This window comes from Artibeus jamaicensis, unplaced genomic scaffold, assembly GCF_021234435.1.
Source record: "Artibeus jamaicensis isolate MK-2021 breed Jamaican fruit bat unplaced genomic scaffold, CSHL_Jam_final scaffold_614, whole genome shotgun sequence".
NCBI classification, from domain to species: Eukaryota; Metazoa; Chordata; class Mammalia; order Chiroptera; family Phyllostomidae; genus Artibeus; species Artibeus jamaicensis.
Genome location: NW_026522050.1, coordinates 7,770,888 through 7,796,657, shown reverse-complemented (window position 1 = coordinate 7,796,657; position 25,770 = coordinate 7,770,888). Strand labels below are relative to the sequence as shown.

At 37.3% G+C, this 25,770-nt stretch overlaps 1 protein-coding gene and 1 pseudogene across 2 annotated transcripts; both read right to left on the bottom strand.

Moving 5' to 3' along the window:
- Positions 1 to 9,373: 9,373 nt before the first annotated feature.
- Positions 9,374 to 10,075, bottom strand: LOC128626492 (olfactory receptor 5AS1-like; annotated as a pseudogene).
- An 11,047-nt stretch (positions 10,076 to 21,122) lies between these two features.
- Positions 21,123 to 24,489, bottom strand: LOC119060688 (olfactory receptor 1044-like). 2 transcript variants are annotated; one of them, XM_053659200.1, is made up of 2 exons: positions 23,577 to 24,489; positions 21,123 to 21,166 (listed from the first exon to the last, which is right to left on the bottom strand). In XM_053659200.1, the coding sequence occupies exons 1-2, from the start codon at positions 24,487 to 24,489 to the stop codon at positions 21,123 to 21,125; spliced, it is 957 nt and encodes a 318-aa protein (XP_053515175.1). The 2 variants fall into 2 exon arrangements, with proteins under 2 accessions (XP_053515175.1, XP_037016782.2); XM_037160887.2 differs by lacking the exon at positions 21,123 to 21,166 and having other exon boundaries at positions 23,554 to 24,489.
- Between the last annotated feature and the right edge of the window lie 1,281 nt (positions 24,490 to 25,770).

Sequence of the window (25,770 nt, the reverse complement as noted above, 5' to 3'; positions counted from 1 at the left end):
TTCTTCCTCTTGAGAGTCCCTGAAGTCAGCTTTCTTTTTGGTCAAAAAGACTTGGTGCTAGGCAGACTAATTAAATTCTCTATTCCACAGTTATATTTCACACAAATCAGGCATATTGTACATACTATAATACTTGACATCTTCCATTCTGTGGGAATATGAGAAAATGAGAAGTGTAGAAGGGACAAAGAATTACATCTGAATAATGATGTAGTAATCCTTATGCAGGTCTCTAAAAAACTGGCCTGAAGTCATCTAATTATCTGTGCTTGTAGAGATATTGTTTTAAAAACTTCATTTCAAATGAAAAATATTTATATAATATGTAAAAGTGCAGATATGAGAGTAAAAACAAAAAAATGTCCATCAACCTTCATAAATAATACTCACATTTTATTCTTCCTTGCCATTTATGAATGTCTTTAGAATAATGAGATTGATAAAAGTGAGTAAATTTTGCGTGATATTTCTTACCCTCCATTAGTTTCATAACATGCTTTAGGTCAAATAAAGATAAAAAGCTAAAGAAATCTAAAATAGAAATGGGAAAACCACAGCTAAAACCTGTACCTCTTCCAGATCACAGATTTCTTTTTTGCCTGCAGTCTCTCTGCCAGAGGGTTCAGCACTGTCCCCTCAGTGACCTAGTTTATAAAAACGTGGCTGTGTGTGGACCTGGGTGGTGGTCTCTGAGGAACAAGTGACAGGTATAATAAGATGTTTCATCATCTATTATTCCCTACAGGTTGGGTAATTGGGAAAGAAACATTGGTCTTTTTTGAAACATATATTTTTTTTCCTTCCCTACCTTATTGCCTAATATTTTCCTCACTTAGCAATAGTACAATGACAACACTGAGTACTCTTTACTTCCAGCAGACCAAATTTTATACAGGTATATTGTTTCTATCTCATAATTTACAAAAACAAGCACTCACACTGCACACAAAGACACACATATACAAACGCTCACATTAAACATTTTTACAAAATAAAGACTTTTGTAAATACAGAAAACACTGACTATAATCATAGTGCTTAGGGAAAATGAAATTTTATTGTCTCATGAGATTTTTATATTCAAACAAAACGTACATCAGAATAAATATAGCTTATATGCAAATGCTTATTCTGATTATTGTCAGTGCAACCTTTTTTACATTAGATCATTCATTCTTCTTTTCCTAGTATCCTGTAGGTTTATAAAGAATATCTATACCATAAAATTTTGATATGAGAATATTTATACATACATAATTTATCAATGCTAGGTTCTTCTTTAAAATAAATTCTAAGAAATGAACTTTAAGAGCATATAAATATGATGGTAAATAAAGGCCATTTTGGCCTTTTTACCAGAGTAAGATGTCTTATGTTGTGTAATAATCACCATATATTATCATATATGTTATGATACATACATCCTGAGTTGTTTCTAATAAACCCATTCTTTGATACAGAAATGGAATCCTAGAGGAAATAAGTAAACTACAGCCTTTTACAGATTTCCACTAAATACATAAAATTTACTCAAAATAAGTGTTATTTTAATATTTAGTAAAATTCACCTGTGAAAATATCTGGTCCAGGACTTGTGTTTTTTCTGGAATTTTTTTGGTTACTGCTTCAGTTTCCCTAGTTGTAGTCTGTCTATTCAGATTCTCTGATTCTTCCTGGCTCAGTCTTGGAAGATTGCATGTTTCTAAGAATTTATTTCCTATTTGTCCAAATTCTTAGCATAAAGCTGTTTGTACTATTTTCTTACATCCATTTGTATTTTTTTGTATGGGGAAGAGGGATATCTCATGTGTTGTTGGTGAGCTTGCAGACTGGTGCAGTCACAAAGAAAGCAGTATGGAGTTAACTAAATAATTTTAAAAAAAACTGCTTAATGACCAAGCAATTCCATTTCTGGGAGTTCATGCTTGGTAATGGCATCAAAGAAAACACGCTTCACTAATCTTCTTTTTTGCTGGAAAGAATATTAGTAGTGGCAACATCATAAAAGTCCTTGAGGAGAACATAGGCAGGAAAATCTCAGATACTCCAAGCAGAAATATTTTCACCTATATCTCTTCTATAGCAAGGGACATAAAGGAAGGCATAATCCAATGGGACCTCATCAAATGAAGAGCTTCTGCATTGCTAAAGGAAGCAGCAAAATGAAGAGGGTACCTACCACATCAGGAAATGTATTTGCAAATGATACTTTAGACACGGTTTGATCTCCAAAATATATAAAGAACTCACAGGACACCACTTCAGACAGAAAGACAAACCAATTAAAAAATGGGCAAAGGATGTGAACAGAGAATTCTCCAAAGAGAACATTCAGAAAGCCCAAATACACATGAAAGGATGTTAGCCATTAGAGAGATGCAAATTAAAAAACACAGGGAGCCCTGGCCGGTGTAGCTCAGTAGATTGAGCGCGGGCCTGCGAACCAGACAATCGCGGTTCGATTCCCAGTCAGGGCACATGCCAGGGTTGCAGACAGGTTCCCTGCAGGCCACTTCCCAGCAGGGGACGCACGAAAGGCAACCATACATTGATGTTTCTCTCCCTCTCTCCTTCCCTTCCCCTCTAAAGATAAATAAATAAAATCTTAAAAAAAAACCACAGGGAGATACCCCTCCACAACAGTCAGAGTGGGCAATATAACCAATCAACAAACAACAAGTGCTGGTAACAAGTGCTGGTGAGGTTGTGGAGAAAAGGAAACCCTTATGCACTTTTTGTAGGAATACAGACTGGTGTAGTCACTTTGGAAAACACTAGGGATATCCTCAGTAAACTAGAAATGAAACTGCCTTTGGATCCAGCAATTCCATCCTTGGTTTATGCACTTAGAATCTTGAAATACCAATTCAAAAGAACCTATGCACCCCAACATTCATAGCCACACAATTGACAATAGCCAAGTGCTGGAAACAACCTAAATGCCTATGAATAAATGAGTGCATCAAAAATTATGGTACAATTACCCAGTGGAATACTACATAGCAGAAAGAAAGAAGGAGCTCCTACTCTTTGCAGCAGCATGGTTGGATCTGAAGAGCATTATGCTAAGTGAAATAAACCAGGAGTTGAAAGACAAATACCATATGATCTCACCTACAAGTGAAACCCAATCAATCAGACAAACAAGCAAGCAAAATATAACCAGAGACATTAAAATAAAGAACAAACTGTCAGTAACCAGAGGGAAGAGGGGAGAGGGATAATGGAGTAAAATAGGAGAAGGGTCATCAATGAACATATATACATAAAGGACACATGGACAAAGTCAAAGTGTGGTAGGATTGAGGATGGGAGGAGAGGATGGGGGATGTGGGCTGAGGTAGTGGGAGAAAATGAAAACAACTGTAGTTGAACATCAATTAAAAAAGAAAGTGCTCATATTTTGAATAAGACATATTTACTTAAAATACAGTGATCATTTATAAGCAAAGTGACATATTATCACAGAAATATTCCTTAAAATTTCCTCAATTATTTTCCAAGAACATACAGGACTTTATTGTAGACAAGGCAGCACTGGAACTAAACCTTTACAGCAATAAATTTCTGAAGTTTCTTAGAATCTAATGGTGCATATACAGATTTACTTTCTGGATAACCTTTTTGATATGTAATGTATATGATACAACTTAAATGATAAGTATATAGCTAGATACATTTAAAATAAATACCCTTGTGACGAAGACAGAACATCAAATAGAACACTACCAGAACCACCAAAGCCATCCATTTGAGCATATCATTTTTTAAAAATATTTTTATTTGTTTTTAGAGAGAGGGGAAAGGAGGGAAAAACAGAGGAAGGGAAACATCATTGTGAGAGAGAAACAGCAGTTCATTGCCTCTTGTACATGTCTGGACAGGACACTGAACCTGCAACCCAGACCTGGGTCCTGATTGAGAATCAAACTGGTGACTTTCCCTCTTTTTTTAAAATTTTATTTAGTTATTTTTCAAGTACAGTTTCCTGTTTATTTCTACCATCCCAGACCATCCTTACCTGGGCTCCCCACCTCCCTCTCATTTCCACTCCCCTTAGTTATTGTCCCTGTGTCCCTTATACTTGTTTCCCCTAAATCCCTCCCATTTTTTATTTTGCATATGACACCCAACAAACTGAGTCACACCAATCTGGGCACCTGAAATCCTCTTAAGTCACTAGTCTCTTCATTCAAAGGAGTAATTACATTCTTCATTATTATCACTGTAGAATACTTTTGAAGTGAGCACAAGCAGACACCTGAAGCATGTGCTGCTGTAGGCAGTCATACAGTTAGTTGCTCACATTGTTGCATTCAGTTGCAAAGATGGATCCCACTAGTGTACAACATTCTTTTGTAGAACTATATCATTATTTACTGATCTACTTTAATGTGCATGGTAGGCATTGAGTTGTTTTCTCTTTTGTTAGTACCAATAATTTTAGTGTTAACACTCTTGTAATTATTTTTGGTAGACACAAACACCCATTTATCTTGTATATAAGGCCAGGAGTTGAAAATGTGTGTGTGTGTATATATAAAATTTAGATTTAGTAAATATCATCATAGTTTTCCATGAAGTCTGCCAATCACCTGGCCATAACACACTACCCCTGTGTGGGTGCCTTGTTGAACATCCTCACAATAAGTGACAGTATCTTTTCCTTTAATCGTGGCCATTATTTGGAGTATTTGATATTCCTGACAACTAACAAAGTGGAATGTTCACTTTTATAAAGAGACTCCCAGTGAAAATGCAGAATAGAAGGCCTGTTAAGTAGACCAGCTTGATGGTGGTGGGACTCCTGCACCCCAAACTCTCTGTCTGCTATCACTGCCACTTCCAGTTGAAGTCCAGTTGGCTTACAGCTGTAATGTATTCCATTGTTATGAGTGTATTCCCAGCCATCTGCCATTGTCTCAATCATGCTCAATGGGTATGTGCAGTGATAGACTCATGTTAATGTAATCCAGGATGCAGTAACTTCAATAAAGGATTAAGATTATTCAGTTTTAGCCTCTCATTTGACTGATTGAAACCTGAGGTTGAAAAAAAAAAGAGTGGTTTGTTGAAGGTCACAGGTAGAGTGAGATGGGAGGACCCACTCTGACTGAGTATTGTTGTCATTGCCTCTGCAGTTCTGAGTGTGTTTCTACACAAGATGTCAAGCTCTGTTGAGTATGCTGCCTCTTCATATGGAGCCACACACTTATAGATACCATGAGAATTATTTCAGTTACTATTTAACAGATTTTGCTAAACAGATTTTTTTCACACAGAGGTATTTGCTTGGATTATTATACAAAGCCACTAACTGTCATCCCTGGTAGTGCTTGTGCTTGGAGATATTAATGCCTGAGCAGAAATAAAGAGCTATGGTTAAGGATTTTACATGTGACACTGATTGATTACACAAAATTACTGAAGGAGACTGTGCCTAGGAGCCAGAGATGGGAAGAGAAATCTACAGATGGTGGGATCACAGTGTGGTTGTCTTCTTGGGAATGAACCCGACTGAAATTAGGGCTGTAAGTTGAAAGAAGGCATATGATGGATGCCTGGAAAATGTCCAGCCACTGTTAATATGAAGTGAACAGTTTGTGCCACACTGATGTAGTTGTCAGCCAAGGAGAGTGGACTAAATGTGCCTGTGTGAATAATGACCGCTTCCTGCACTAGTCAGTGGGGGCAGTAGATGCCATTGAGTGAACATGTGTGCTGTGTGCCATCACATTCAAAATGACTGAGTGAGTAGAGCAAGGAATCTGCATCAAATTTTATGTTAAGCTGAACATTCCTGTGGAAACTGTTGAAATGACTCTGAAGGCTGCAACTATGGGCAACTGGTGATGGGCAGCTTCATCATGACAATGTGCCCCTTAGTGCATAATTTCTCCTGCAGGTTATTTGACTAAACATCTGATCACTCAGGTTACTATGGCCTCTCCAGCCAAGATGTGACACCCAGGGATTTATAGACTTTCCCAAAACTAAATTCAGTTTTGATATGGAAGAGATTTTATACTCTCAAAGAGACTGAGAAAAATATGACAGTGCAGATGATGGCTATTGGGAGAACTGTGTGAGGTCCAAGTTACTTACTTTGATGGAGACTGAGATGATTTGTCCTTGTTATTGTCCAGTGTTTCTTATATCTGGCATCTTCTTCAATACACGTCTCTGTTTTTCATATTCCATGCGGGATACCTTCTGGACAGAACTTGTACACCTCAGGTGAGTTTGAGTAGAGGGAGAGAAAATGGAGTAGTGAGGAAAGCCTTCTGACCATGAAAATGTATGTTGGGTTATAATCTAGATTACAGTAGCATTTATTGCAAGGGAAGCTCTCTTTCCAAAAAGGCACTTGTCTATGTAGATCAGTGGGGGGTAGGGCTATGGCCTAAGTGGGGTTTCAATAGAGAAGAATGGAATGGTGACCTATGAGTGAGGAGAATCAAATATTTTTTTCTTCTAAATACTGAGCAGAAAATGTTCAGAGTACATGAGTTCCTTGTTTAGCCAATTGTGCCATGATAGCAATAGTCCTTGGGATAGAGACAAACAGAACAGTATGACATGAGGTACTCTGGGATTAAGGATCTGGACTCATTTCTTGGCAGTGTGGGGTCTGGGATTAAATTTATAGAGTGGATCTAGGTATTTGGCCTGCACACGGACATGGTGTGGCTAGCATGTGTTGGCCATGAGAAAACCTCTACTCAGCTCTAAGGGTGAAGGCATGGTCAGGATAGACAAGCTCTGAGGTGGATGGCAGAGGGCCCCACAATCCTTGAGGCTAGGATGCACACAGGAATCTGACCATGGGGTGAGCAGGCTCTACTGCAGATGAGGGTGGATCCTGGAGACATCACTTCCTGACATGAGGCCAGCAAGGACACAGTGTCCTCTTTCAACACCAGGGCTTTAGCTCCTGATGAGCTGATGGTTGGCTCTGTATCATCTTACAAACTCTCTTCAAGAATCATAAATGTCTAATTTTATATGTATTCCTCCTAATAATATGTATATTAAATCTGTGATAAAGAGATGAGGAAACTGAGGCTTAAAAGGATTAAGTGCTCTAGGGTTACAGAGATAACAAGGACAGAATTTTTTTCTCCTTTTTTTTTTATTGAATGTACCAGGGACAGGAAAATATTTGAACAAATTTGCATTCAGGTGTGTCTCACTTCAAAGTCCAGTTCTTATCTTAACCTTTCTCTCATTTGATTATTCCCTTAAAATGAAAATAAGACACGAAAAGGAAAAAAATTCTACTTGCTGAGTATATGCAAATGCTATTATTTTAGTATCTTTAAAGAAAAAGGTAACAAAAATATGAGATATATTTTACTTAAACATACATATGAATTAGGACCATCCATTTTAAATTTATACAACATAAAGAAATTTCTTTTTATAGATGTGAATACATTTTGTATGTTTTTAATAAAGTAATTGAGAGTGGGAGGGGTTTGGACAATGATTAGAGGTCCTGATGTGTTAAATATTCTATAACAGCAATGAAATTATTCGATATTATGAAGAAAACAGGTAAGAGTAATAAATTGCTTTTGACTTAAAACTCCAATCAGTAATTGAAGGCTAGTTACCTGCTGAAAATAGCACGCTTTTAATGTCCTGCTTTATTCTTATCGTGCTTGGAAGCACATGACACTCAGCATTTTTCATACATGGTAGGCATAGATAACACTAGGGATCAGGACCTGAATGGAAAGCCTTCTATCACCCAGTACCCTGTCTTTCTGGACAAAAAAAAGAATGACCCTTTGTTCTTTTTCTGAAAACAATATAAAATAAAATAAGTACTCATTGGAATCGGAAATTGTGTTCTGTTTTTCATAGCTGGCAATTGTTAATTGACTGCAAAGAGAACAACCCAAGCAATTAATTTAATGAAACTATTGGAATAGCAGTGACATACTCAGAAATGACCACTATTAAAATTGTGCATAAAATATGGTTCCAGTTTATTTCACAGATAAACAGACAACAAATGTAAATCATTACAAATGGAGTTCTACTATTTTTCCATTGAACACATACTTTTGTTTATAACTGTTTTTCCTACTTAACCTGTGTCAGTTGGGCAATTCATTTTTTACAGTTTTCTTTTATCTAGCACGTATCTCTGTTCACATCAAGATGCAGGTTTCTTTTCCAGTGACCTTGAGGAGGTCCTGGTGTTATTAAGCCCAACTTCCCTTCATATATTTCTGTGCATTTATTTATAGGGTCATGTCTAATCTCCACATTGAGGGCAAGAGGAGAAATCAATAGGCTGATGTGAATACTCTGAGGTGCAGGATGAATCTACAGCTCCTGATCCTTTTGGATACTTGTTAATACATTGGGGGCAGAATGATGAGGAATAGAGGATCCAGGAAGTTCTCTGTATGGGATCCCAGTCCCTAAAACTTATTCAGACTAGGCTGAAAGACAAGGAGAACTGATGAACTTTGTCTAAAATGAATATATTAGCATAGATTTAAAAATGAATGGAGTTCAGTATTTTTTAAAAAATTTACAAAGGCTCTATATTGCTTCAGTTTTGTAGAGGACATTATTTATTGATTCAACAAAAAAAGTTCTGGAACAATGGCACTGTCAGTAGTCAGATATAAATGTTTGTGAACAAGAATGGAAAGGGTCATGCATGAATGAAACTTTCAGTTCGGGCCAAAGGTTTATTTTTTAATTCTTATTTATTTATTTACTACTTATACTTGTAATGTCATGATGCAATATTTACAGAATGACACAATTACATAGGAATAAGACAAACAAACCAATTTTAACCCATGAATCACCCCTAAATGAGCAAGTTTATTATACCCATTGTTTAAAAAACTGGAACCTTGGAAGGGTGAGCTGAATTGGCATGGGTAGAGAGAGGGGTTGCTCAACCCATGAGGTCTCACTGAGACTTACCTGTGAATAGAGAAAGGAGGGATAAAATCCTCTTTGAAAAAACAGTGAAGTTTGCCTATTACTAGTCTCCCTTAGCTTAGGGAGAAGATTATGATCAATACTAACTATTCCCTATGTTTGAGACACAATGATAAAGAAAAATACTTATCACTGGGCCCTGGTGAGTCAATAACAATGAATATCAAACACCTGAATGAATTCAGAGCAATAATGACTGGTCCCTATGTTTAATTTAGACACAATGATAAGTACTGAAAAAATATTTATCATTAGGCACTGGTGAACCCATAATAATGCATATCAAATACCTGAACTATAGCTATCAGAATCTTCAAATAAACACTTTGGGTGAAAACATGGCTTCAATCAGAACATAATTTAGTGCCAACTGCTTTTTGTCAGAGCGTCATTCACATTTTTATTCCTCAAACTGGATCAGTGGGTTTAACATGGGAGTGACAACTGTGTAGAAAACAGAGGCCACTTTGTGTCCATGGAGTAACTCGAACTAGGGAAGAAATATATGAAAAAGAGTGTCCCATAAAATATAGCCACAGCAGTTAAGTGGGAAGCACAGGTGGAGAAGGCTTTGCGTCTTCTTGCAGCCGACTTCATGTGAAGGATGGTAGTTATGATGTAGCTGTAGGAGAGGAGGACAATGATGACACTGGACCCCACAACATAACTACAAACAGTCAATGCTATTTCATTGGTGGTTGTGTCTGAGATGGAGAGGGCTAGTAATGGTGGGAGGTCACAGAAGAAGTAATTGATGACATTGGAATTGCAGAATGACAATTGAGTTGTGAAATAGATAAAGATTGTCATATTCATGAAACTTACAGTTTAGGCAGTGGCCATGAGCCGGATGCACACTCTCCTGGACATGGTAACTGTATACAGAAGTGGATTACAAATGGCTACATAACGGTCATATGCCATGACAGACAGTGGGACACAGTCCACATCTGCAGGGGTACCAAAAAAGGACATCTGAACCACACACAAATTATATGCAATCTTCTTTTCCTCAGATAAGAAATCAGCCAGCATCTTGGGGGAGACAGGAAGAGTAGCAGATATCACAGAAAGACAGATTGCTCAGGAAATAATACATGGGTGTGTGAAGTCAGGGGTCCATTTTGATCAGCAGAATAATTCCTGGGATGCCGATCACAGTGATGCTATAAACCAGCAGGAAGAGCACAAAGAGCCCCTGCTACACATCCCACCTGCAAGAGAGTCGGAAGAGTATGTAATTAGTAAACATGGTGCAGTTCTGAACAGCCATAAATTATGTCTGGAAATCCCTGGTTGTGGAGGAAGGAAATGGATGTGCAGTGTTAACATCATCTATCTTATTAGTTAAATTGCTGATTCTTTCTATTTTTAGTAACTAGAAAAAACAGTAAACAATGGTAGAACTCCATGAGGACATCTTTCTGTTTGGAAATACATGCTATATAATGTGAGTCAATAAATCTTAATGATAATATTTCTTGCATTTACATAGCATTCTACCAAGTTTATGGCACAGTTTTTATATTAAATCATACTATTTTTACACCAACTTATGTAGTATTTCTGATTTTTTTACTCCTTTCTTAGACATTAAGTAATTGATGTTTTCATAGATGAGGCATTAGTTCTTAAATTAATTGGTTCAGTAACCACATCTTCTGATAACATTATTGCTCTTTTTCAGTGTTGCAGAGACTGTATTTGTCCTGTAATTGAGAAACCTGGTTAGTTGAGAGGTACAAATAATGACCACGTTGCTATATTTTCCTTCAGTATTACACTTGTGGATTGGCAGAGATATGGTGGGTTTCTGGACATAACATTTCCCTGTTCTCCTGTTGCCTAGTAACCCCTTCTGTCCTTTCCAGCCTCAATAGTCAGGAATAGAGATAGTCTGTGATTCAGGACCCATTGGAGCAAGAGGGTGGTGGTTGCTTGAGAAGAGGCTGGAGGGTCCCCATCAATGATAGACTGGAATAGGCCTGGGCTAACCACGCTCCCTCTGACAGCAGCTGTTGTTGAGCAGAGCTTCTGCAGAATGTTTGGGACCTGACTCTAGGCATGCTGGTCAAGGGTGACAGAGAGGTAAGAACGTGTTGCTGTATTTCTTTATGAGTCACATTCCTCTAATCCACCAAAGTCCACATGATGTATTCACTAAAAGAGCAGATGTGTCAGTCTCAAAATAAATGTCCTCATCTGTTCACAGACCAAGTAATTTAAGGAATAATCATGTTGAACTCTGCCCCCATTTCCCCCAAATTGAAATATTGCTTATTTTTTCATTTTAAAGCCTTTTATTTATGCTTATTTCAAAGGTAGAGTATAAGATTAAGAAAGGATCCCAAGTTAAAATTCTGGTGAGTTCTACACATTGGAATGTTTTTTCATTGTTGTTCAAGTACAGTTGTCTCCATTCCACCCCCCCCCCATTATTCTCACCTGCTCTACCCACCTCCCACCTTCCATTTTCTTTGCTCTCTGCTGTTGTTTTTGTCCATGGGTACTTTATACATGTTCCTTGACTTAACCCTTACCCTTCTTTCCCCTGTTATTTCCCTTCTCCCTCTCCCATCCTCTCTGGTCACTGTCAGGTTCTTTATTTCCATGTCTCTGGTTCTAGTTTGCTGTTTTTTGTTGTTGTTGTTGATCAGATTGTTCTTATAGGTGAGACCATATGGTCTTTTACTGCTTTGCCCATTTCACTTAGCACAATATTCTCCAATCCCATCCATGTCATTGCAAAAGGTAAGAGTTCCTTTCTTTCTTTATGCTGCATAGAGTTACATTGTGTAAATGTACCTCAGTTTTTTGATTGACTCATTTACTGATTGACACTTAGGCTATTTCCAGCACTTGGCTATTGTAAATTGTGCTGCTGTCAACATCGGGGTGTATAAGTTCTTTTGAATGGTGTTGCAGGATTCTTAGGACATAATCCCAGCAATGAAAATGCTGGGTTAAAAGGCAGTCCTGTTTTAGTTTTCCAAGGAAATTTCTTATTGTTTTCTTTGATTCCTATTTTTCTTGAGTAGCTCTGAAATCTGCCTCTCTTTGCTTTAAAGAATTGGTCTTCAGAGGTCAATTGAGTTCTATGATTCACTGTTATAATCTACAGAGTCAATATGTATGTATGTCATATGTGACCCCTTCCATTCTGTGAGAATGTAGTGACAGAGGAGTGGAAGCTAGGAGAACATAATAAAATAATCTGTTTAAAGATGTAGTGTCCTGTGCAGTTCTCATAATCCTTGGCATAAATTCATTTGAATATCTGTTCCTGTAGACAGATCTTTATTTTTTTTAACTTGTAAATTTTTTATTTAATATTTTTCAAGTACAGTTTTCTGTGTTTTACTCCCATCTCAGCCCACCCCCGGGCTCTCCATCTCCCCTCCCATTTCCACCTTCCTTACTTGTTGTCCATGTGTCCTTTATAATAGTTCCCACAAATCCTTCCCCCTTTTCCCCTGAAATTCCCTCCCTTCTCTCTTTGGTCACTGTTCCCCTGTTCTCTACTTCAATGTCATTGTTTTTATTTTGCTTGCTTGTTTGTTTTGTTGTTTAGCTTCCTGTTAAAGGTGAGATCATATGGTATTTGTCTTTCAGCACCTGGCCTATTTCACTCAGCATAATGCTTTCCAGTTCCATCCATGCTGTTGCAAAGGGTAGTAGCTCCTTCGTTCTCTCTGCTGCATAGAATTCCATTGTGTGTATGTTCCATAATTTTTTGATCCATTCATTTACTGGCAGGCACTTAGGCTGCTTCCAGCTCTTGGGTATTGTAAAATGTCCTGCTATGAACTTTGGGGTGCATAGGTCCTTTTGGATTACTGTTTTGGGGTCCTTAGGTTGTAATTTTAGCAGTGGAATTGCTGAGCCAAAAAACAGGTAAATTTTTAGTTTTCTGAGAAAATTCCATACTGTTTTCCATAATGGTTGTACCAGTCTGCAATCCCACCAACAGTGAACTAAGGTCCCCTTTTCCCCACACCCTCTCCAACATTTGTTACTTGTTGCTTTGTTTATGATGGCCATTCTGATTGGTGGAAAGTGGTATCTCATTGTTGTTTTAATTTTCATCTCTCTGATAGCTAGCGAGATTGAGCATCTCTTCATGTGTCTCTGGATATTCTGTATGTCCTCCTTGGAGAAGTGTCTGTTCAAGTCCTTTTCCCATTTTTTAATTGGGTTGGTTGTCTTCTCAGAGTGAAGTCATGTAAGTTGTTTGTATATTTTGCAGATTAAACCTTTGTCTGAGGAATCATTGGCAAATATGTTTTCCCATACAGTTGATTGTCTTTTTATTTTAATACTGTTTTCTTTAGCCATGCAGAAGCTTTTTATTTTGATGAGATCCCATTTGTTTATTCTTTCCTTTATATTCCTTGCTCTAGGGAACATATCAGTAAGAATGTTGCTGCCTGAAATATCTGAGATTTTCTTGCCAATGTTCTCCTCTAGGACTTTAATGGTTTCACGACTTATACTTAAGTCTTTTATCCACCTTAAATTTATTTTTGCGTATGGTGTAAGTTTGTGCTCAAGTTTCATTGTTTTGTACGTAGCTGTCCAGTTATCCTGACACCATTTGTTAAAGAGGTATTTTTATTCCATTTTATGTTACTGTTGTCTTTGCGTAGACAGACCTTTAAAGAAAGAAAATATTTGTTGTAAAAATACACTAAGTATAGGAAATGGAGAAGCCAAAGAACTTATATATATGACTCATGGATATGAACAAAAGGCAGAAGAGGGGGGAACACTGGTGAGAGGAGGTATGAAGGGTGGAGGGGAATGGAGGGGGGGAATGGAACAACTATAATAACATAAGAAATAAATAAGTAAATACAATGTTCATACTGAAAAAAATTAACAATATAAAAAGTACAGGTAAGAGATTAAAAATAAAAAATCCTCCCACCTCCTCAATCTATGCTTGCATTTTATTGCCTATCCTACCATTTATGTATATGTCTTTAAAATAATTAGATAGATAAAAGTACGTAAAATATTGTATAACCTTTTATATCCTCTATATGTTTCATAGCACAAATTCAGTCCAATGAAAATAAAAATTAGAGACATCTAAAACAAATATCAAACAAACAGTGAGTCCCTGTCTTGTCCCAGTGGGACTTCCGTGTTCCATCCAGTCTGTCTGCAGGAGGGATCAGCCCTGCTTCCCCACTGAGCTGGGTTATATCTCCATCTCCATGTCTGGTCCATGGGCATTGAACAGAGTCCCTCAGGAATATGTGACAGATATAATTAATTATATATTTTATGATGTGTTATTCTTCTACATCAGGCAGGGTGATTGAGAAAGAACTACAGACTTAAACAAATGCTAGATGTGTTGAAAAACCACCTAAGTACTTTTCCACCAGTTAAACACAAGAGAGTATTGTACCTGTGGGACTGAAGAGCTCTAACCATCTTCTTAGTTCTCTAGGGTACATGTGGAGGAGGCTGAGTCCTCCTTGGTCACCTTCTTCAGATTCCTCCCCACACTAGTTTTCCCCTCAGGTGCTCCCTGTCTTCAGGGATGCCCCCTGCCTCAGGTGACACCCCCTTCACGTAAGATCCTAAGGTGATCTTACAGACACGGGAACCCTTGTAGTGTAACTCCCACTCTCCATAACACCCAGAATATGGAGAGCAGTATATTATCAAAAAGTATGTCAGTTAAATAGATTCCCAGAGGATTTATATTCTAATAAAATGGCTTTCCTTTACTATGTGTTTAAGGGAAAAGATTCACAACACAATTTAAGACTTCAGAGCAAATAAGAGAAACATGTTCTAATCTACAATGTTTTCCTGATATCACACAAGCCCCCCACACTTTACCGCATAGAGAACAGCCTTCTCATAATCTCCTGCTCTCAGATAATGGTTGTTGTGCCATGGCCTGAGGCATGGATCCTTATCACAGGGTGCAGCACCTGATGATGTCACCAAGGAAAATCAGTTCAGTGAGGCTTCCTGGTGCAGTGAGAGAAGGCTGCTACAAATACCTCTGATAGATAAATGGGGCAGTACTTTCTGGTGGCAAAAAACAATCATTAAGAAATTTTTTATGGAAATTGTATGCTTTGTTAACTTTACAGTAATATTTTGAAAATGTGTCTATATAAGAAACTGTTAGGGATTTAGAATCTCTAATAAGTTTCACAGCATACTTTCAGTTCAATAAAGATAAAAGCTAGAGAAATCTAAAACAGAAATCAGACAATTGCCTACAATCTCATAGTAGTCTTTTCTTTTTATATCTAATATGTATCTACATAGATATATATAGCTATAGATATATTAAAATGCATGTTTCTGAAAGTTAAAATGTCCCAGCAAAGAACTTACATGACTCCACTCTAAGAAGACAAGCAACCCAATTAAAAAGTGGGCAAAGGACTTGAACAAACATTTCTCTAAGGAAGACATATACAAGATCCAGAGACACATGAAAATATGCTCAATATCACTAGTTATCAGAGAGATGCAAATTAAAACCACAATGAGATAGCACTTTACACTGGTCAGAATGGCCATCATAAATGAAGCAACAAACAACAAGTGTTGGAAAGGTTGTGGAAAAGAGGGTACCCTAATCCATTGTTGGTAGGATTGCAGACTGGTACAACCACTTTGGAAAATGTATGGAATTTTTTATGAAAACTAAAAATAGACCTGCCTATTTACCCAGCAATTCCATTGCTTGGTTTATGTCCTAAGACCCTAAAATACTAATCCAAAAGAACCTATGCACCCCAATGTTCATAGCAGCACAATTTATAATAGCCAAGAGCTGGAAGCAACCTAGATGCCTGTCAGTAAATGAATGGATCCAAAAATTATGGTATATATATACAATGGAATTCTATGCAGCGGAAAGAAAGAAGGAGCTCCTACCCTTTGTAACACCATGGATTGACTGGAAAGCATTATGCTGAGTGAAATAAACCAGGCATTGAAAGACAAATACAATAGGATCTCACCTTTAGCAGGAAGCTAAACAACAAAACAAACAAGGAAGCAAAGTATAACCAAAGACACTGAAATAGAAAACAGCAGGAAGGCAACCAGAGTGGAGAGGGAGGAAAATTTTAGGGGAAAAAGGCAAAGGATTTACAGGAACTAGTATAAAGGACACATGGACAACAACTAAGGGGGCTGAAAATGGGAGGGAGGTGGAGAGCACAAGTGGGTTGAGCTGGGATGGGAGTAAAAGACATAAAAATGTACTTGAACAATAATTAAATTTAAAAAAATGTCCCTGCATCCAAGCACTGAACAAACATCTGAAAACGCCTTGCAAAGACTGTTTTTGGACCCTAACACAATGAATGCCAAAATGGTAAATAGTTGAGTATGTTTTCTTAAAGTGTACAGATTTATAATCATTCTTCTTTTATTCTCTCATGTCTGTATCTTTTCATTCAGCACTATGTACATGAGGTTCCCCCAAGCCACTGAATATGAGGACAGTTTATGCATTCTCTTTGCTGTGCACTCTTCTAATTAATAATCATGGTAAATGTTTATGTCAAAACCCAAATATTGCTACATTGATCATTTTTGTACAAGCTTTGCATGGGCATACCTCCTCATTTCTATTGGATACAAAACTACTGGTGGGATTTTAGGGGGCAGTTGCAACAGAAAACTGCCATACAGTTTTCCAAGGTTGAACATCAGGTTTGAATTCCATCAGTGAGTGAGAGCTGTAGATGTTCCACATTCAAACAGGTACTTCATATTGATATTGAGATTCTTTCTCATGGTAGCTACTCTTAAGGTGAGTCATGGTATAGCATGTACATACAGAAAATATTAAGTGCTAAGTATACATCTTGTTTTTAAAAATATCCTAATAATCAGTATCCAGACCAAGAAAAAGAACAATATCAGACTTGCTCAAACCTTCTACTCTCTCCTATCTTTTTAGTTCTCTTTAGTTCACACATTAGACTCAACTCTGTTTATAGTAGCTAGAAGAATATGCAATCTGATTTTAAATACATTTCAGTTGTCTTATAAGGGAATAGTGTGCCAGTTCAATGCTATTACCTTTGTGCTTGTAGGGTCAACACCCATCTCTGCTTGGGCTTCAGTCTAGTCCAGTTGCACTCCTGCCATGTTGCTGCTCAAGACAGGACCCAGTCCAGAGGTAAAATTTCCAAAGCTGTGGGTTAAAATGGATATATTATTACAGGAACCATCTCCTGCTGTTTTTCTACCATACTGTGTCTCAAAATCCCAGAAACAATACCTCCTTAGAGAACAGAGCTGCCTCATTGTCTTCCTTGGCTTTCCCTAGCAACCTGAAGTGTTTTTGAAACTGGAAAAGACACCATGTTTATGCTGCCTGTCATTTGCCAAATTGAATAAGCAGAAACAGGCACTGAATCTTTATGGACACTTTATTCCGATGGCTGACAATTTGAGAAGATGGTGGGTTCGCACCCTAAAACAAAACTTTCTTACATTTTTTTCCAAGTCAACATTTTTTTTCAACAGGGAATAAACAAAGTTTGATGAGGGCTATTAAAATTCAGGGAGAATTCGATGAAGGAGACTGTAGCATTCTCTTCCTGGGCAGTTAGCTGTTCCCAAGGGAGAGTGGTGGTTTGTCCTTCCCAGGAACACAATTGTCCAAATTGATGAAAATTTGTCACTTCTACCAGATGATAAGATTCCTCAGAACAAAATCTGCAGGAGTTGCTGTGGAATAAAATCACACAGAAGTGCAAGAGTCAGTTTGGAAACTCTCAGGAACATTTAAAAAATTAAATTAATGTACAAATAAAAGATCAATGCAATAAAAATTTGGTAACTAGAAGTCCACAGCATTTGTACATATACAGAATACCACATATACATTCAAGACATAAAAGAGAGCATGGAGTTTTAGGAAATGACACATTTCAGTTGGCTGAAACAGTATAAATTGTGGTTTATAACAAATGAATCAAAAACAGTTAAATATTTTTTAATTTTATTTAGTTATTTTTCAAGTACAGTTTTTTTGTCTATTTTTCCCATCCCAGCCTCCCCCGCCCCTTGCTCCCCACCTCCCTCCCATTTTCACCCCTCTTAGTTCTCGTCCCTGTGTCCTTCTAATGCATATGTATTATTGATAGATTACATAATATTCCAATACATATCCCAGTACAGAATTTTTCAATGGAGCCATTTGTCATTTCTAAGTTGTTCCAGGTCCTTTTTGACATCCTTGGTCTGTAGGTCATAAGTCTGAGAGTTTAGCATGGGAATCACAAGTGTGTGAAACAATGAGCTCATTTTGTTTTGATCCTTGAAGCAGGAGAAACTTGGACTAAAATACATGAAGAATGAGTCCCCTGAGAAATTAAAACCACAGTTAAGTGTGAGGTGCAGGTGGAGAAAGCTTTGAACCTGCCCTCAACATAGATGATCCTCATTGTTTCTAGGATATATAGAAATATATCCTAGAACACAAAAAGTCCTGTTACAGTAATCAATTAATGAAGCCCCAAAATGTGAAAGTACCAACTCATTCACCTGACCATCTCATCAGTACAGCAGAAGGTGAGATGTGCCATCCCAGAAGAAATGGTTAATCTCATTTGGCCCACAGGAACATAAGCAGCATATCTTTGTATGTATTTATTGAAGCATTTATTGAAGTATCCGTAATTCCCATCATGTGCTCCCCAGCCATGACCAGAGTGCACACTCTGCTGAACATGGTGAATATAAAGAGAAAGGGGTTGCTACTGTCCTTGTGCCTATGAAGGATCATCACCATTAAATTTAGATGCAGTGACTCTGCAAAGGTACAGAAGATCAAAATTTACAGAAAGGAGCAAAAAAAGGTAATTGCCTCCTTGGCAAAGAAACTTACCTGTGTTCTGGGTCCAGTTGCTGTTGTGTAGTGGAAGTCACTGAAAGAGAGGCAGCCAAGAAAAAATACATTGGCCTGTACACCCAGAACCAGGCCAAAAGAAAAAGAACATTATTAGCATCTCAGAAATTGCCTCCACACCCATTGCAATTTGATGTACAGTATGCTGGATCAGTTTTTATGTTTTTGAGGTAGAGAGTAATGAAGTCGTATTATATTTTACACATCCTCCTCTGGGTTGTTTCACTCAATAGTATGTTTGTAAGATTTGTCTATGCTATTGAATGTGGAAGCAGTTTATTCATCTTCATTGCTGTGTAATTTTCCAATGTATAATCTTATCGTGAAGTAATTTGCCAAATCTAGACCATAGGTCAGCAACCTATAGCACATAAAGTTTTATTGAAGCTGGGATGGAAAATTTCTTTGTTGATGAAAGAAATTGTTGATTACATTGTCGATGTTTTCCTTTATGAAACAAAAGGAAATCTCAGTGGTCGTGGAAAATTTTATAGCCTACAAATCTTTAAAAAATGCACTAATTAATTTAAAGAAAATTCTGTCAACTTCTGATTTAGTGTGTTGAGAAAAACCGAGTTGTTTTCACATTTGTACTGCTGTAAATAATTCAATGGTGAATAATTTGTACATGTGTTTGGGTGAACATATTCATTGGTTTCTCTTGAGTATGATTCTGAGATGGTTATTTGGGTCATAGACTATGCATATGACTAAGATGTATGAAGTGCTTGAAATAGCTTAGGCCATCTTCTCAACTTTCACTTAGTTAAACCATGTATTAGTTAATCATGTACCAATAAATGACACAGGTACCATATTCTCCCCATTTCACAGATAGTTAACTGAGGCATAGAAAAAGTAAGTTAGTTATTCAAGGTGCCAGTAAATAGGTGGGTAAAGAGCTGGCATATGAATCAAGGAAATCTGACTTCTTCCCTCATCCACTAATCTGCTCTTGTCAATGGATAATCTATAGATGATAGCACACAAATGAACACATACACTTTTCTGAGGTATTTACTATATCCTTTAGGCAGCCAGCTATACTCCATTGCTGCATTAAGGTTAAGTGGCAATTTTAAAACTATTAAAAGTTTTCTTATAATTTGGGGCTATAAATTGCATTGGACTATGTGAAAAATGAGTGTTTGGTGAAATTCTCGTGAGAGAAGTTGTGTGTGAGCTGGTAGAGCTGTTGAAGGTTGTTAGAGCTTGTGATTAGGGAATTAGATGCATCTTGGAGAATTGTATCTCACAAGGAACCTACCTTTGGTCCTGTGGATTTCTTAGTGGAGTTGTTTATGTGTTTGTTTCTCAAACTATGAATCCAAAGGTTAGGCCTTGGCTGGCGTAGCTCAGTGGATTGAGCATGGGCCGCGAACCAGACAATCGAGGTTTGATTCCCAGTCAGGGCACATACCTGGGTTGCAGGCCGGTTCCCTACAGGCCAGTTCCCTGCAGGCCAGTTCCCAGCAGGGGATGCAAAAAAGGCAACCATACATCAATGTTTCTCTCCCTCTCTCTTTCCCTTCCCCTCTAAAGATAAATAAATAAAATCTTTAAAAAATTTAGATTGATGGTATGTTTCTCTCAACTGGTGATTTGACATTTTATGCTTTTCATGTTTTTAGAAAATAAAAAAAAAGGTTAACCATGAGGATGACCACGGTATAGAACTGAGATAAATTTACCAATACTGGGAGAAGACTCTTCTAATGGATGGACACAAAAGTCAGGTGAGAGGCCCATAGGGAGAAAGTGTTCCTCCTCCCAGTGATAGAGCAGATTTAAGACTGAGAACAGGGTGAAAAAGTAGGAAATGATGATATGATGAACAATTTTCATTAGTTGCCCTATGTGAAGAGACACCACTCATTAACTGATATATCTGCACAGGCTAGCTTATGCAGATTAGGGGATCACAGAGAAAATGATTCACAGCATTTTTTATTATGGTACTTGAGAGTCAGTGCAAAGGATGTGTGAACCAAGGGACTCTTGTTGCCTCCAATGTATGACAAGACACCAGCTTTCTTGGGTAACTGTATTTCAAAGTAATCAGTACGCCAAAGTGGCATTTGGAGGGGTACTATAACTTCTTTTCTTTAATTGTATGACATTGAATTCCCCTGGCATACAAATTTTGTATTTTGCATATATATGTGTATATGTATTTGAAATCTGTATTTGAAATCTATCATTCTATCTATCTAATCTATATGGGTATAGACATGTTTTTCTACATTCTCACAAATATTAGCATACAATTCATATGAATAATGACTAAGGAAAAGTATGTTTTAAATGTTTTTCTATTGTTGGGCTGGTGGATATTCAACAAAGTATAGAAATAACAGTCATAAAGAGTTGATTCTGCTAATCTAATTCATTTACATGAGGATATTTTTAATAATTTATTTTCATTGTATTTTTTCACTACCATTTATCAACCTTATACTCTCATAAACTTCCACCCATCCTGTGATTATGATCATTTATAAAATATATGTTTTGGGAAAATGCTTTAATAATACAATGTATTCTACTATACTGGTGCTCATAATATATTTCTGGTGGGAAGTGGAGCAGAGATAGATGAAATAGATAAATCTGAGGAATGTTCAGAGATGAATGCTGTTTACTTAGAGTGTAAGTCATATGTAGGTCTTTAAAGATCCATAACTTTAGTGTCCACAGCCAACTATGCACTTTCTGGAGAATGATGAAATATGTCTTGTCAAGCCTCATACCCTGAAATTTGTTGTTTTAGTAACATTGAAGAAGAGGTAAAATGTTATCTAATATTTCATTTTTGTATATATTTGTGTGTTTTGTCATTTTGTGTCACTGACACTATTCAAGTGTTTTGAATAATGGATATGGAGTGTTCAGTCGTTGAGCAAAGAACGCTCACAATATCATATTAGAGATGGTGATATAATAACAGAATGATATCAGTACAATGCACAAAAGAGATGGTCCGTGATTTAAGAGTGGGACATTTAAGCAAAGTTGAGAAGCATGTTGTTTCATTTTTATGATGTTTAACAAATGTACATTAAACACACTTTATACATTAAAGGAAGGTGTGTGTGTGTGTGTGTGTGTGTAAAGAGAAAAGGACCTAATTGAGAAGCAGTCTATTATTCTGTCCTCCATGGAGAAGAAAAGAGAGCCTCCATGTTTTTTAATAAAATGGAAACCTTAAAATGAAATGAACATTCTGAGAACCTGAGATTGTAAAAGGTTTTTTTATCAGTATTAACATTTATTCAATAGTAGTGTAAACAGCAGGTACAATCACCTTAAGGTATTAAAATAGATCTTAGAATTACTTAACATCAAACCAGTAAGCAATGAGCACTGCTAAATTGTATTTAGCCTAAGGTTTCGGTTTATTTCACAGATTGAAAGAGAACCAATTTAAGGCATTACAACTGGAATACTAATGGAAATGTTAATTGGCTGTTTGTTTGTTTTTTTCAAAGAACATAAATTTTTGTTAATAACTCTTCAACTTAAACTTTATCAATTGGGAATTTCATGTTTTTTTAAAAAGTTAATTAGTATAATGCTATCAACATGTTGTAAAGGGAGATAAAGTACACACATTAAGCACACTTTACACATTAAAGGCATAGTGGCTATTAGAGAAGGTCAAGGTCCTAGACCCCCAAGCATCATTCATGCAGTTTCTGTACAGTTGTCAAAAGCATGTATCTGTTCTCCAGAGTGAGGGCAAGAGGGAAAATACACAGCCTGATGTGAAGGCTGTGATGTGCTATATAAATCTACATCTACTGATGCTGCCCACCCCTAGGGTAGAATGATCATAAACAGAGGATCTGAGAAGTTGTCTACATGACAGGATCTGTGTCCCTGATACTCAGCCTTGGGCAAAGAAGAAGTACCAGTGGATTCTGTGTCAAATGAACATGCTAGAGTAAAACAAAACAAAGTGATTTTTTTCATTCACAAAGGCTGCTTTTTACATCTGTCATGTAGGGGACACACCTACATTCAATCATTCAATAAATGTTTATGAATGGCATCCTGAAAATGAGCATTGTAAATAACAAAATAGAAAGACTGGTGAACAAGACACACAAGAGTCTTGCATTTATGGGATTTTGAGCTAAGGCAGAAGAATTATAATTTATTCTTATGCATTCATTTACTACCTATTACTTCTACGTGTTACGATAGAAAATTTATGAGATGATACAAGCACATAGGAAGAAGAAAATGAAAGCTATGTTAACCTATTAGAACTCCATTCTGGCTCAGCAAGTTTATGAAAATTATTGGTTAAAAACTGGAAATTTAAAAATGGAGGAAGATGGCACTATGCCCATATAACTCTGGAAAAAAAAAATATATATATATATATATATATATATATATATATATATATATATATATATTCATGAAGAGAGCAGAGTAGTACACAAAGATCCTCTTTGCAAAACAGTTGAGTAAGCCCATTACTACTTTTCCTTAGTTCAAAGACATAAAGGTTCATAATGAGTGTTCTCTACATTCAATTTAGGCACAAAGGTGGGTAAGGAAATATCCAGAATTATATTTGTGATACTACAGAAAACTGTGCCATGTCCATAAACTTCAGCTGTCAACATCAATAAATAAAACCTTTGTGATTGAACACACTTTCACCCTGTACATAATTTAGTGCCAACTGCTTTTTTCAGGGCACCTTTCACATCCTTATTCCTCAAACTGTAGATCAGTGGGTTTAACATGGGGATGACAACTGCATAGAAAAGAGAGGTCACTTTGTCTGTGTCCATGGAGTGACTCGAACTAGGTTGGAAATACATGAAAAAGACTGTCCCATAAAATATAGCCACAGCAGTTAAGTGGGAAGCACAGGTGGAGAAGGCTTTGCGTCTTCCTGCAGCTGACTTCATGCGTAGGATGGCAGTTATGATGTAGCTGTAGGAGAGGAGGACAGTGATGACAGTGGACCCCACAACACAACTACAAACAGTCAATGCTATTTCAGTGGTGGTTGTGTCTGAGGTGGAGAGGGCTAGTAATGGTGGGGGGTCACAGAAGAAGTGATTGATGATATTGGAATTGCAGAATGACAATCGAGTTGTGAAATAGGTAAAGATGGTCATATCCATGAAACCTACAGTGTAGGCAGTGGCCACAAGCTGGATGCACACTCTCCTGGACATGGTGACTGTATACAGAAGTGGATTACAAATGGCTACATAACGGTCATATGCCATTACAGACAGTAGGACACAGTCCACATCTGCAAAAGTACCAAAAAAGAACATCTGAACCACACACAAATTATATGCAATCTTCTTTTGCTCAGATAAGAAATCAGCCAGCATCTTGGGAGAGACAGAGGAGGAGTAGCAAACATCACAGAAAGACAAATTGCTGAGGAAATAATACATGGGTGTATGGAGTCGGGGGTCTATGTTGATCAGCAGGATCATGCCTAGGTTGGCAATCACAGTGATGCCATAAATGAGCAGAAAGAGCACAAAGAGCCCCTGCTGCACATCCTGCCTGCCAGAGAGTCCTAAGAGTATGAAGTCAGTAAACACGGTGCAGTTGTCAACGGCCATCACTCAGGTCTGGAAATCCCTGGTTGTGGAGGAAGGAAATGCAAGTGGAGGCAAAATCATCTGAGTGTCTAAGCAGTTAAACTGGTGGTTCCTTCTATTTGTCAGCAGTTAGAAAAAGAGCCCAACAATGCACATTCTCTTTCTGTAAACTGACTCTCTGCAATATTTCCAATTTAATATGAATTGATAAAATGATAATACAGCTTATATAGAATAGGTAGCACACTTTGATGCAAAAAATCGTTTTATTATATTATCTAAATATGCAGTGTTTTTTATTTGATAGATTAAAAAATTGATGTCCTCAGAGTCGACCAAATTGTTCTTAGAATTATTTGGTTCAGATAACTCGTATGTAATTACAAGGTTGTTTCTTTTCTTGATGCAGTGTAATTGTTGTCATAGTCTGCAGTAAAGAAGCATAGTGACGTGAGACATGCAGATAACAAATGTATTTCTTGATTTTTCCCTCATTATACCTGATTCCCTGTAAATCAGGCAGATCCCTGGCTTGTTTCTTGATGTATCCTGTCCCCTCCTCCCCATTAACCCCTGGTCCTATCCAGCCTCAGTCAACAAGGGATAAAGGTAGTCTGTGATCCAGGACTCCCAGAGAAGCAAGGGTTGACTAGAGAAGAAGTTGGAGGGGTCCCCGTGGATGATAGGTTAGAGTGCAGACACTGGAACATGTAGGGCTAACTATGCCCCCTCTGACAGCACTACTTGGGGGAGGTGTGTTGGGACCTGATAGTAGGCATCCTGGTAGAACAGGTGACCCAGAGGCAAGTGTGGATTACTGTGTGAGACCCTCTACTCTAATTTGCTAGAGTCCACTTAATCTATTCACCAAAAGATCAAATGAGCAAGATACAAGGTAATGTCCTCCTGTGTCCATAGTCCTATAATCTCAGAGGGATTTATGGTTGAACTGGGCTCCATCCCATGTCCCTAGAAATGTAAAATTGCTTGACTGTGTTCTTGATCTCCTTCCTCTTGAGAGTCCCTGAAATCTACTTTTTTTCAGTTAAAAAGACTTGGTGCTAGGCAGGCCAATTAAATTCTCTGTTCTAGCTATATTTCACTCAAATCAGGCATATTGTATACAATATGATCCTTGACCTCTTCTATTCTGTGGGAATATGAGAAAATGAGAAGTGTAGAATGGACAAAGAATTACATCTGAATAATGATGTAGTAATCCTTATGCAGGTCTATACAAAACTTGTCTGAACTTATCTAATTATCTATGCTTTTAGAGTTATTTAAAAAACTTTTTTCATA